This window comes from Vipera berus (assembly GCF_964194415.1).
Source record: "Vipera berus genome assembly, chromosome: 2".
In the NCBI taxonomy this organism is placed as follows: Eukaryota; Metazoa; Chordata; class Lepidosauria; order Squamata; family Viperidae; genus Vipera; species Vipera berus.
In genome coordinates this window covers 269,845,212-269,856,963 of record NC_138203.1, presented here as the reverse complement: position 1 = coordinate 269,856,963, position 11,752 = coordinate 269,845,212, and the positions used below count along the sequence as shown (strand labels likewise).

Sequence of the window (11,752 nt, the reverse complement as noted above, 5' to 3'; positions counted from 1 at the left end):
GGGAGGGGCAAACAAGACAGGGACAGGATGTCCAATAGGGCCAATGGAAGCCAGCTATTATTGTGGAGAGGCTAAATTGAGTCCATCTGTTCATCCCTCTACAATACTGTAATATTCAAGAAGTACTTAGAGTTGATTGTACCTTATGATATTTCTTGGATCCGTTCTTTGGATGCTAAAGATGGATTCTTGGACTTCAGACTGAAGTTATTATCACTCAGGATTAAAAATCAAACCAAACAGAACAACTCTTTGAGCAGATGCAGTCCATTACAAAATTTCATTTTATTGTTTGGCCTCATTCAAAGAGATCTTTCAATACAGAGTCAAGCCAAGGTACATGTCTCTATCTTCTGCTGAGCAGAGATTCAGAACAGAATAAATAGGCAAATAAATAAATACATAAATAAATAAATAAGCCATGTGCTAGTAAAATATATATTTATAATACTTAAAAAACTTTTTTTTCATGGCAACCCTGTACAGTAATGTAAGGCATTTCTGCAGAAAATCTGTAAGGTGCCAATGAAATACCAAAAATGTCAGACTTTCCGACATCAGACTGAAACAGTACAATCCAAGAAAGAATGTTAGGAGCTTTCCAAATAAACTTGGATGGGACTGTACTGTTAGCTGAGGAAAAAATACCAGGATCCATAGCCCAATATTATCATCTCCCCAAAATTCAGGATAATTCATGTAATATACATGATTAAATCAGCACAATCAAATAATATCACATATACATAGTATATATGTGTATATATATGCACACATATGTAAATATTCAAATCTTAACCTAGACTGGGGGACAAAGGAATGGAAATCCTGCTTGGAGATAGCCACACAAGCATTTTACAATATCCCAAACACAGGTTCATCAACATGAACCCACTTAATGGGGAATCAACTACATTGTTCCACGTGTATGCATTCATTGCCTGTAAAAGTGCAGTCTCTTTTTGCAAGGATCTCCGACACAGGGGGGGAAAAGCCTTGAATTTTCAAGATTATATTTGAAGCTCAATAAATAAATATTAATAAATAAAAAGTTTAGACCATTTAAAAGCGACTCACACTAATGATGCTTATACTGCCTGCCTACAAATACGTTTTGGGGACCTTCCTATAAGCTGGGGAAAAAAACCATGAAAATACATGAAGTACATGAATTACGAACATGCGGTTGTTATGATAAAGTCTTTTTCTTACATAGCAATGACCCCAAAATAAATCTGGGTTGAATGAGTAAAGTCCAGAAATTCAGGGAGATTTGTTTTGGACAGCAATCGGTCTCCTCTATTCAGCTTGAAGACAGCCCCTTGATAAATAGATTCGAACCACAGTTTTTTATGGTTGGAGGCATCTTCACAGACAGATTTAATGGATTTTAGCAATTCTACCTCGAAGCTGAACTCTGAGGACCAGCAGGTGATGTTGTGGGTGAGCAGAAGAGGCTTTTTGCAGTGGTCTTTGTGGAACAAAAGCTGAGAATAGACAAAGTACAATCCAGTAGAAGGCACAATAAGGGAGTTTTCATTTTCATCCAGCCGCATGCCATTCTCCAGAATGGAAGGAACCACTTCTGTAGTCCACTTCAGTTGTGGTGAATGATGGGAAGAAGCTGTGAAGTAAACAAAAAGAAATCAGTATTAAGAAGAGGAACTGGTCAACTTAAAGAAGAATGAATTCCTTATTCTGTATCTGTTTCTGAGTCACAATTTCCCTCAGGTGCCTTCCAGGTATGCTCAACTGCAGCTTTCACAATCCTGTGGCTTCTAAGATAGCCCATGAATTTGCGGGAGCTGTAGTATGAAACATAGGGTGCCAAACTGGGGGAAACTGATGTGGAACTAGGATATATTTAATGCCTTGACAAAACCAGGTCCTGATTGGCAATCCTTCAGGCAACCTGACTTGACCCAATGTGTGCATAAGGTTGACATCTCCAAATTTGGTCACTGCTCCTATAGGAGAAAGGCTGCATTGGACAACTTCAACAAGGCTTGTAATGTTTTCTTAAGTAAAAGCTTTTCATGATAGATATTCTATGCTATGGAAGACTCAGTTGCAGACTGGAGCTCACTGGATAACATTTTACTGACCACCCTCTCTCATCTTAAGCACTCACACACTAAAGAGCAGTCTAAGATGATTGGAGAGAACCATAGCCAAATTAAGGCAAGTCCAAATTATTAGTACAAACCTCCCCTTTCTTTCATCTTAAGGTCTGTGTTTCATCCAACAGCTTCTTGTTGGGCATAGTCCATTCAAGTGTGGCAGGAGCTCATAGTTACTGAAATGGCCTCTTATCTCAAAATGCTGCCTCTTTGCAGAATGTCATAAATGTTTCTTCTTTCCAAGAGTTTTGTTTTCATCAAATCAGAAAAGCCCGCGCATATTATCTAAATGTGAAGCCCATCTCCAGCAACCCCTTTCAAGCTATTTAAAATGTCTCCTCACCAATAGCATGGGCAGCTGGTTTTCCAGACCTCAAGGCTTGTACTTTCATTGTGTCAGGCAGATGTTCTGTAAAAATAAAAAAAGAGAGAGACAGTGTCAGATAATGCATCAAAATCAATCACTTTTGTCATAGTTAGAGTGGATCAACACTTAGATTGTATTTTCTATCGGTGGGTAGAGAATTAATGTAGTCAAACCGCCTGTGACAAGCAAATACTATGAGGCTTGAGTTGTATCTCTTCAATTAATTAATTGAATCTTTTCAATTAATTCAGTGGGGCATTCCTGCCTTTTGATCACCTTCCCTAAAGAATTAGGAAGATGGCAATTCTATATATTTAAGCATTAAGAGCTTTGGTGGGGCAGTGGGCTAATGCCTCCTTAAGTAACACCAGCTGCCTGCAATTAGTGCAGGTTCGAGTCCCACCAGGCTCAAGGTTGACTCAGCCTTCCATCCTTCCGAGGTAGGTAAAATGAGGACCCAGATTGTTGGGGGCAATAAGCTGACTTTGTAATAATGCTGCTTGGGGGGGCCCGAAAGCCCCAATAAGCAGGCATATACATAGAATGAAGGCTATTGCTAAGCACATTGATTTGTGCTTTAAATTGTAAGCCGCCCTGAGTCTTCGGAGAAGGGCGGGATATAAATGGGATTTAAAAAATAATAATTAAGTTTTTAGCAATAGATATATGTTGGTTTTGGACTATGTCTCAATTCTGGCTATTCCCAATCAGTATAGTCAATATCAAGACTGTATAGGAATGAAGGAATATAAGATAGTGATAGTAATAAATCTATGGAGCATTACTAGTGTGTTGGGGAAAAAAATCCTAAGAAAATAACACTGATTAGAAATACTTACCAGAAAATGAATTTCCCTGTAGTTTAGAGTTCTGGAAAAGAAATGGGAAAAAGAAACGATTAAGGACAATGCAGTAATGCCACCACTATTATCAATGCAATTATTGTATTAATTGTTTAAAAAAATGGCAGGGATACAGTATAACTGTCTACTAAATAAACATGTTTGAAATATAAGATTAACAGAAAAAAAACCCTCCAAGCACATAGAAACTAAGAAATAGGCATTCTTTATGAACTATACTATGCCCATGGATATTGATTGCTGATCATCCATTTGGTCTCCAGAAAGATTGACAAGTATTAGTCCTACAGGCTAATTCTAGATGCCTTCAACAAGTGACTGATTCAGCAACTAATTGTTGCATACAATATTTTGGAAAAGTAATATCTATCTATCTATCTATCTATCTATCTATCTATCTATCTATCTATCTATCTATCTATCATCTATCTATCATCTATCTAATCTTTTAAATATTGGGAATATTTTAAGCCAAAAGTGTTAACCATCAGCTTTCCGTTATTTCTTCTTAGAACTGTCAAATACGTAAGTGTTGAACTTCTGGGGGGAAAGCTAATTTACTATATAATGTGCAATATTATCTTCAACTTCATCATCATCATCATCATCATCATTTTCATCCTCCTTCAAACAGAGCTATTGGCTTTTTTTCCTCTTCCTTTCTTTAGGAAATTTTTTTTTAACTCAACTTTTCATCATCCTAAAGTGAAGGATCACTTGCTTGCAAAGTTCACGACAAGCAACTCACTCTTCACCCATCTTATGTTACTAACCTCCTTTTCAGATGATCCAAATGCGTTCAGTTGCAAGAGGGCGAACACGGTTACAGCCCCAATTAGAAGCAAGAAGGAACAGATGCTGAGACACTTCCAGTGGTTATTTTTCTGGGAGGGTTCACGGATTACTACTATACTGCCTTTCTCCACATCCTGCACCAGTTGCTCAGAGCTCATTGTGGATGGCTGTGCTTCAGAAAAAGGCTGTGCAATTCTTTGGTGGTGATGGGGAACCCAGTAAAAATTTGATTCTCCTTCGGCAAATAGAAGCTCCCTTGTTTTTTTCCCCCCAAAACTGATTTCAGACTGCTTTGAAAATTCAGACTGCTTCGAAAATTCAGCTGTCGGTCAAAGAAAAACTTAATAGTAGCTGATTCTGGCAGATGAAGAAGAGTTCTTTTAGCTGTTTGGTTTGACTTGTAGCCTCCTTGGAATTCACCTGAGGGATGTTGCTGTTTCCTTGCTTGCTTTTTTTTTCTTTTTTTCTTTTAGCCCTTCTTTCTTTCTGCTCTTGTTTTCGAAGCCACTGCAGCTTTATACAGAGGAGGCTTCACTGTTTGGACGCTCTTGTGGCAGCTTCCTTTTAAACTCTTCTGCAAAGGCCCGCCCACATCTAGCAACTCATGAGCAAGAGGAAAAAAGCAGAAAGAGGAAACGGTTACAGAAAAGCCTATGAAACGTGTTGGAATCTGAGGTTGGTACTTTTAGGTGGCAAACGGACACTCCGCCCTTTTCTTTTTTGGCCGGGTTTGTCCGTGAAACTGGAAAAGCGGGTTATTTAATTAGTGTGATAAATAAATTCACTCTTTCTTTTCCTGGCTAAGTCAACAGACAGCAGGGATATAATAGGAAAGGAGTTTCAAAAGAAGTATCTGTAGGCATCTGCCTCACTGATAGAACTCTTTCCTTTGCAGAGGTATTTCTGGATAAAGTGAGGAAGGTGACAGAGGAAAGCGGAGAAACGACATTATGTGCCCAATGTGGTGCCGGTTGATATCAATACGCTGGCAACACTTTCCTTGGTGCACATCAGCTTCTGATTTCCCGGATTTTCTTTTCGTTTCTTTTTTTTAACATTTTAAAAATGGGAGTCAGCAAATGGTAAAGCACTGTCTCCCATAACCACTTCTATGGTCTTCAAGGGTTCCAATCAACTTCATTAGAAAATAAAAATGCTTCACTGCTGCCGCTACTTTATTTGGACATACCCCCCCATTCCCCAAAAAAGACAAATTGTAACCAGAGACAGTCATCACCATTTAAGAAGCAGAGGTCATGCAAGGAACTGGTCAACATGGTGGAGCAGTGGGCTAATGCCTCCTTAGGTAACACCAGCTGCCTGCAATTAGTGCAGGTTCGCATCCCACCAGGCTCAAGGTTGACTCAGCCTTCCATCCTTCCGAGGTAGGTAAAATGAGGACCCAGATTGTTGGGGGCAATTAAGCTGACTTTGTAATAATGCCGCTTGGGGTGTGTGTGAAAGCCCTAATAAGCAGGCATATACATAGAATGAAGGCTACTGCTAAGCTTGTAAGCCGCCCTGAGTCTTCGGAGAAGGGCGGGATATAAATGGAATTTAAAAAAAAATTCAGATAAGTTGGTGCTTTGTACATCCTCTCCTAAGTTGGTGAAAACACCTAAAACTTATTTTCAGAATCCCAAATGTGCTTATTCCCCCCCCCAAAAAAACACAGGAATCCCTAGAATAGATGCAGGGGAGTCTGGAGAGTGTGATCCAGTAAGTCGAGATGGCATCCATGATCAAAGATCTGCCTGTTTTAGAATGGGTGGAATTTTGATCGTAACACTGTGGAAAGCACCTTGATTTTTTTGGACCACGGCTGTGCCTTGGGGGGATAGCAAAAGCGTTTATATTGAAACTACGTAAGCCTTCCAAAGTGATTTAGGAGCCTTCCTAAAATCAAAATATATAAATAAATTCCACTAAATTCCATCATCTGAACATCCACATGAGTGACTCTATAAATTTGAGTAATATATAAATATTCTGAGGTGCACCAGGTAGCTGGTCCCCCTTAATAAGAACATTTATTAATTCAGTGAATGTGTCTATTATACAACTCCCATACCTGGACATCAGCTGTTATCCACATTAGGAAGGGCCACGGCTAGTAATCTTTCCCTTTGTGCAACTCCCTTCTAATCTAACACTCTGGAATTTGACAAGGATATTTCCACCAAAAGGGGTGGAAATTGCAGTACTTTTGCCATTGCTATACTTTTCAGCATAGCTCACCCTCTAATCATAATTTATAGGGACTTAAAAATGACATTAGCAAAGCATGGTCTGAATAGCCTGAATGGATACTTATAAAAATTGACAAGCTTTCAATCTCTCATTAGTTTCCTGGTGAATGATTACCTTGATTAAGAACAAAAATACTACAACTCTTTGTGTTTTCTCCATCTGAGCCATTGAGAGAACCAAACTTTCTCCCCCCCCAAAAAAAAATAATTATGCCTCTGAAACAGACTTCTATATGTTAGATTGGATTACGTGTAATGGTATGTGGGAAAGACGTTGGGAGAGAGGGGAAAAATGCTGCCTAAGCAATGGTCAAATAAGAGAGCATATAGCCCTCAGGGGGATAGTGGGTGGGGCAAAACAAGAGGCTTAAAGCTTTTTCAGGATGTAAAAGAAACCAACGGAGAGTTAAGATTTTCAATCTTGCAAGTTTGCTGTCAGCTTTGCCAGGTATACGAGGCAGGAAATATGGCCAGATGAGTTAATTCTTCTTTATTGTAAGGCTAAATTAGTCGAATCTTCTAAGTGAGATTAGTATGCAATCTTATTTGCAAAGGCCAATGCTGATTGGAGCTGCTGAGAATCTATCCAAAAGGTTTCATTGATAACCTGATTATCATCGTATGGCAATATTGCATCCCACCATCTTCTGCTCACTAATCATTTATGTCTAGAATGTAAGACCTACCATATGAACTGGGTCACATCTATAACCCATCTCTTTAAGGGCATCCATACTGGCTGGGGAATTTGGGGAATTGAAGTCCAGATAAACCTGAAGTTGCCACAGGCCAGAAATTCTGTCTTTACACCAAACCATTCTGTCTCACGTAATTGAGAATATAAATTATTTCCTTTCATCTTGAAACTTGAGTGATAGTGAAATATCCAGTACTTGCCCCATACTAATGCCCCCCTAATAGTGACAAGGCAACGACCACATATATCACGGGAGCATCCGTTTCTGCAATATTTGTCTGAGGAGGAAATCTGTAGAGATAAAATTTGGGTGCAGAAGTTATATATTTTGCTCAGTATGGGTTTACCGGTGTGGAAAATCCCTGATTCTCTACTTCAATTACTTCACCAGAGGATTTTCCCCTATTCCTTTCTTACCTCATGATTTGGCTGAAGAAATAGGAATAGTTACTACTTCATTTTTTTTGTTTCCAAGCTGGATTTTGAAAGTGAAACCAGAATTGTTGAGGAAGAAAATTCTGTGAATTCCATTTTATACTTTGGCTGATTTGGGTGGGTTTTTCCCCCCTGAGTTAACCATTTATTAATCCATATTCAACTGTTTTACCTTAAGTTCTCAATACAAAGTTCTCAAAAGGAAACTAGCAATTTGGAACACCATAGAGATGTACAGTATGTATACACATACTGTATACACACAGTATGTGTACACATACATACTGTTAACCCCTCTCCAATCAAAGAAGTAGAATAATTTGACCCTGGTCATTTGTGCCTCAAGAGGGAACTCTGAGTTGATTTGTGAAGTGATCCATCACTTGGGGGGGGGGGGTTTGGCTGTCCATAGTGTTCTCCAGAGTCTTGTCCAACATTAAAATTCAAAGGTATCAATACTCTTCCTATCAGTCTCTTTACAGTCCAACTTTCACTTCCACAGTTTAAAGGGATGCCATGGCTTGCATGATTCCAATTTTTGCAGGTAATAAACACAGCACAATCTTTGAATCTTTTATTATTTATTTTAGTTAGTTAGTTAGTTGTTAAATGTTTATGCCTCCCATGTCTCCTAAAGGGTGACTCTGGGTGGCTTACAAGTTATAAAAGGTGAAACATAATTAAAATATTAAAACAAAATATTATTAAAAACTGTACTAAAACTGCAACTAAGAGATTTAAGAAATGGATGGGGCAGAGATGAGGTCTTCTTCCCCTGTCAGCCACCTCCAGCAGTGAGTACCCCTCTTGGGGTCCAAGATCAGCTGGCACAGCAAGGTTTTAATATTCTTCTGGAAGGCCAACAGGAAGGGTGCAGTTCTCACCTCCAGTGGAATGTTCCACAGAGATGGGGCCACAGCAGAAAAGGCTCTTCTCCTTGACCTCACCTTCCTAGAATTAAGGATAAATTTTCTGACAACTTTCTGAGAACAATTAATCAGTGGAACGACTTGCCTCCAGAAGTTGTGGGTGCTCCAAAAGTGGAGATTGGACAGCCGTTTGTCTGAAACGGTATATAGAGTTTCCCACTTGAGCAGAGGGTTGGACTAGAAGACCTCCAGGGTCCCTTCCAACTCTTATTGTTATTCTGCTTCAATTCCTTAGCGGATGGGATCCATAGCAGGCCTCTTCTGCTGGTACAAGTGTGGCAGGCTTGTCCCATTGGGGAGAAATGGCTCCTCGTAATATAAATAAAAAAACAAAATATATTTTATCGCTTATACAGTATACTGCTTATAAATGTTGATATTATTATTACATGTTATGGGCCACTTAGTCTAGAGGGGACTTCTGTTACAGTGATTTTACAATTGATTATTTTGGTTTTTATTCTATATTTGTAGTATGTGTGATAAAGCAATTTGCTACAACTTCCTCCAATTGCCTAAGATGGCTTAGTCCTCTTACTTTTTTTAGAAATTATGAAATGCTATCAACCGGATGGAAAAGAAAGATTTAATGACAAAACATCATTCTCTTCTGAAAACTGAAACTCTGGAAGCTGGAAGTTGAATATCTTGCGCTTTTGTGGCTGCCTGAAAAAATGAAAGTGAGAATGGAATTTCCCATGCTGGAACTTGATTGTCACTGCTCAGACTTCCTTGTTAACATGTAGTTAACACTGAAGATAAATTATATTAACTCCTTTTCCTCTTCTTTTCCTCTTTACTCCTCCTCATTAGTTTGTTATCAGTATATATTATTTATATATAACAGGGGTGTCAAACTCAATTTCATTGAGGGCCGCATCAGCATTGCGGTTGCCCTCAGGGGGCCGGGTGGGTGTGGCCAGGGTGGGCGTGGCCTACTGGGTGGGCATGGCTCGAGTGTGTATGGCCTACTGGGTGGGCGTGGCCAGCTCTACATCGTTCGCATCAAGGGTGCCTATGGGAGCCTGGGCAGGAGTGGGACAGATCTGAGGGTCTCTGGCAGAAGGAGGGTCTCTGGGCCAGGGCCAAGACAGTGGGGGCCGTTCCCTCACTGTTTCCAGGATGGCTTCGCGGGCCGCATGAAACCACTTCACGGGCCGGATCTGGCCCCCGGGCCTTGTGTTTGACATGTCTGATATATAACAACAACTTCAACACCGGAATTACCCTGAACTGCAAAAAAATAGCACTTAAACACTAGACATAATCAGTGCTTTTTTTTGTAAAAGAAAAAGGTGCCGGAACTCACACATGTCATACAACCTACCTTGCCTACCCTATAAGGTCCCATCCAAAAAAGGTGCCGGAACTCCGTTCTGAGCGTTCTATGAGAAAAAAAGCCCTGGGCATAATCAAACAAGAGTAAGAGTAGAAACAACATTGCTGTTTAAAATAAAGTTATGGATACTGTCCAGTAAGTCCTTGCCCAATTTATTGAAAATTGCTAAGATATTGCTAGAATACCCCAGAATTTCTCTTCTCTTATAAGATGTACTTTTATTCCTGCATTTAAGGGATGCAGCTTCGCAAATCAGCGAGAAAACGAATTGTCCATCCTCTTCTGAAGGAAGCTTCTTTGGACCTCCCTCTTCTTGGTGTTCACATATCTAGCTGGTCTATGGAGCTTCTCAGTCATTCAGGTCATGGTTGTCCCAAAGGTGCTTTATTTTATTAATATTATTATTATTATTATTATTATTATTATTATTATTATTATTATTATTATTATTATTATTATTATTATTATTATTTAGATCACGTCGGAAGGACCTTCACTTCTTCTGACGTGATCTAAAAACCTATTTGTTTGAACAAGCCGGCCTGGTCTGATGGGTTTGGAGTTTTAATTATTGTTTTTAAGTAATTTATTTATTGTATTTGGGCACTATGGTTTAATCTGTTTTTAATTTTTGTATTTTGGTATTTTGGTATTTATTGCCCTGTTCACCGCCCTGAGTCCTTCGGGAGAAGGGCGGTATACAAATTAAATTAAATAAATTATATTATTATTATTATTATTATTATTATTATTATTATTATTATTATTATTATTATTATTATTATTATTATTATTATTATTATTATTATTATTTGGAGAACTGAAGATTCTTCTTGGATGAGAAACGAAATGTCTTCAAGGAAAAACAAAGAAAGTCCAGTTGCCTTTTGAGGGGGGGGGGAAAGCACTTTTGGGATATCTAGCTATTCTTCATATTTCACTACCTGAAGCAATGAAGGAGATAGCTTCCTTTCACGTTCTGGATGTGAAACCCAATTGTTCTGGCAGTGAAATCTTTCCTCAGCCACCAATTTCATCTGTTGTCAGAAGCCAGCAAGTTAAGTTAGATGAAAGCAGGTCACACCAGAGAGGCCACATCACAAGCAAACTGTCTTTCCCAACTTTGGCAACTTTAAGAGGTGTGTACTTTGGCTCCTAGAATTCCCCAGCCAGTAATATAATGATCGTGTACATGTGATTGTTTATTGAGCAAATTTCTGCACCACCCATCTCCCTCAATAATAATAAACCTTTATTGTCAAAGTACAACATGTGTACATTGAGATTAGCTGAGCCTCCCCCCCCCCCGTGCTCTCTCCCCCCAACACACAGTGACAACAAACCCTCCATTCCACCACACTATGTGGACCAACTACACCACACACCGGCCTCCCAAGTCAATTCTGCATAAGATTATGTCCCATTTAAAAGCCTAACAGCCCACGGATAAAAGCTATTTTTCAGCCTGTTGGTACGGCTGGCTATATTCCTATAATCTCCTACCGGATGGTAGGAGAGTAAAGAGATACCGTCCAGGGTGTGAGTCATCCCTGAGAATCTTCCTCACTCTTCCAAGGCAACGAGCCCTGGCGATGTCATCCAGTGGTGTCAGGGAACAGCCCACAATGTCTTGTGCTGTGCTCACTACCCTCTGTAATACAAAATAGAGGGAGTGATATATTGATACCTGTGGGTACAAAGAGATATAAACATACATAAGATATAGATAGCTTCCTTTCATCCTTCAAATGCAAAACTATTTTCTAATTCAAAAAGAGCTTCCCAGTGGAGAGGGGAAGAAAATTAGTAGTTATATTACTGTCCCTTATCTGAAGTGTTCTATCTCAGAAGAGAAGTCTAAGTGCAGCTGAAATTATAACCCTTACAGTATCTCAATTATTTTTTTAAAAAAAATGTGAAGAAGAAATATTTTTCTTTTAATTACTGGCTTCATCATT

The 11,752-nt window shown here is 39.2% G+C and overlaps 1 protein-coding gene across 1 annotated transcript; it reads right to left on the bottom strand.

The window, feature by feature from the left end:
* Positions 1 to 373: 373 nt before the first annotated feature.
* Positions 374 to 4,890, bottom strand: LOC308662064 (tumor necrosis factor-like). The gene is made up of 4 exons (XM_081317482.1): positions 4,124 to 4,890; positions 3,327 to 3,357; positions 2,464 to 2,529; positions 374 to 1,624 (listed from the first exon to the last, which is right to left on the bottom strand). Exons 1-4 carry the CDS (start codon positions 4,301 to 4,303, stop codon positions 1,209 to 1,211), a joined length of 693 nt encoding a protein of 230 aa, XP_081173608.1. The 5' UTR covers positions 4,304 to 4,890; the 3' UTR covers positions 374 to 1,208.
* Positions 4,891 to 11,752: the final 6,862 nt, after the last annotated feature.